The sequence below is a fragment of the Grammomys surdaster genome, unplaced genomic scaffold (assembly GCF_004785775.1).
Source record: "Grammomys surdaster isolate TR1022 unplaced genomic scaffold, NIH_TR_1.0 61, whole genome shotgun sequence".
NCBI classification, from domain to species: Eukaryota; Metazoa; Chordata; class Mammalia; order Rodentia; family Muridae; genus Grammomys; species Grammomys surdaster.
In genome coordinates, this window is record NW_021604563.1 from 22,057,829 (window position 1) to 22,059,711 (window position 1,883).

The 1,883-nt window shown below is 39.2% G+C and overlaps 1 protein-coding gene across 1 annotated transcript; it reads right to left on the reverse strand.

The window, feature by feature from the left end:
* Positions 1-706: 706 nt before the first annotated feature.
* LOC114630389 lies at positions 707-1,345 on the reverse strand. The gene has a single exon (XM_028778624.1). It carries the CDS (start codon positions 1,343-1,345, stop codon positions 707-709), a length of 639 nt encoding a protein of 212 aa, XP_028634457.1.
* Between the last annotated feature and the right edge of the window lie 538 nt (positions 1,346-1,883).

The window sequence follows — 1,883 nt, forward strand, 5'->3', positions numbered from 1 at the left end:
GAAGATGGAAAGATTCTAAGAGCCAGGAGATAAGAAAGTTTGCTGTAATATTGTATCTCTTGGTAGTGTCAGAAACTTCATCCATGAAGCCTCACCAACATGGCTATCTAAACATGACCTGAACAAGGATAGCTGTAATAGACATGCTAACAGGGATGAAGGAAATCTCATGGGACCCCAATACCAGACAATGAACTATAGGCAACTAAGGAATGCTGAGAGCAGGAGAAATAGTCTTCCTCAGGGAAGAGCTCAGCAATTGGGTATTCAATACCAAGTGGTCAGTCCTGAAATCATATATACATACAAGTAACATTATATAGACTGAGAAGGTTGTATTTTCTCTTTCTTGTAACTGTCTCGCATGACTTTTCTGAGCTGGAGAGTTCAAACTCTGTGGGGTGGACCACCAGGCTGGAACATCAGGAACATGGGTCCTGTAGTCATTATGCTGAAATGTGCAGTGCGGACAATAGCTTGGAAATTCAAGTGAGCAGTCTTCAGACAACATTCCTTTTTCTGGAAAGTCTGCTTTTTTGCTCTCAAGGGCTTTAGCTTGATGAGGCCATCTACACTACTGTTGTTAATATTTTTCTTAATATTAACAAATTAAAAGTTAATCACAGCTATAAAATGTCTCCACAGCACCATAAATATGACTGTTTGACAAAACAAGTAGTCTACTATATCTCACAGCCATGAGAAACTAACTATAATCGTCTCGGAAATACATTTTATAAAAAAGATATAAGTTGAAGATTCTTAGAAGAACTCCAATGGGGTAAATAAATAATTTCAGCAGTGCTGTGGCTTCATAGAAGAAATTCAACAATAGCTGAATTTGTCTATGAATGCCAAGATAGGAGATGTTAAGGCCTTTGACACATTCGAGCTGATAAAGGAAACACTCAGTAATTACAACAGCCCAGATGATTTTAGAAGCGAGTCTGGCACATCTAACATTCCTTATGTGGCGTGTCTCTACTGGAAGAAAAGCAATCAGAAAAGCCTCAAGGGTAACACAGCTGAGTAAAAGGGAACTGGCATGTATATTTGCAATTTGTAAGTTCTGCTTCAAGGCTGATTGAAAAGAAGCTGATGATAGCTCGCTCCTTATCATGCCTGCTGAGATGGCAGAAAACATGCTACAGCCAACTAAAATGTCTGCCTGGGCTATGCTACCAATAAACACTGCAGTGGATTTTCTGGAAACTGAAGGAAATGTCAATATCAGCATGACATATAGACTGGCAAAAGATCCCAGCAGAGAGATGATGATGTTTGGAGAAGGTAGGACTAGATACTGGATGTATTTGAACACCAGGTACCTGCGGAGGTCTTTCATATGGTCTTGATTTTTTAAAATGTGAAGTTGAGCAGGATTCCTGGAGTAAGGTAGAGAAGAAAAATGATGTGAGATTGCATGCAAAACAACGAAAAGCACTTGAAACCTTAGTTTGTGCAAGGAATTTAATAATGTTAATATCTGTCCCATGGTTAAGTCCAGTTTCACGTGATGTCACACAGCCATTTAAAAGGCATCTTACGTTTGGTGGCAATTAATGGCAAAGACCTTTTTTTTTCCAGTGCCGGGGTGATGGTCCACACCTTTAATCCCAGCACTCAGGAGCCAGATCTCTGAGTTTAAGGCCAGCCTGGTCTACGTAGTGAGTTCCAGGACAGCCAGAGCTGTGATAGAGAGATCTTTTCAAAAACAAAACAGTCTTTCATCCATTTAAAGCTTTCTACATTTAAACTTATGTCTCTATTAATGTTTGATCTTTCTTTCTGATCACCTAGATTAACCAAAGAATTAGAAGAACTTTCCCTGCACAGATAGATTCATATATCAGAACCAAAGAAAAAAATCTTGGGGTATACCT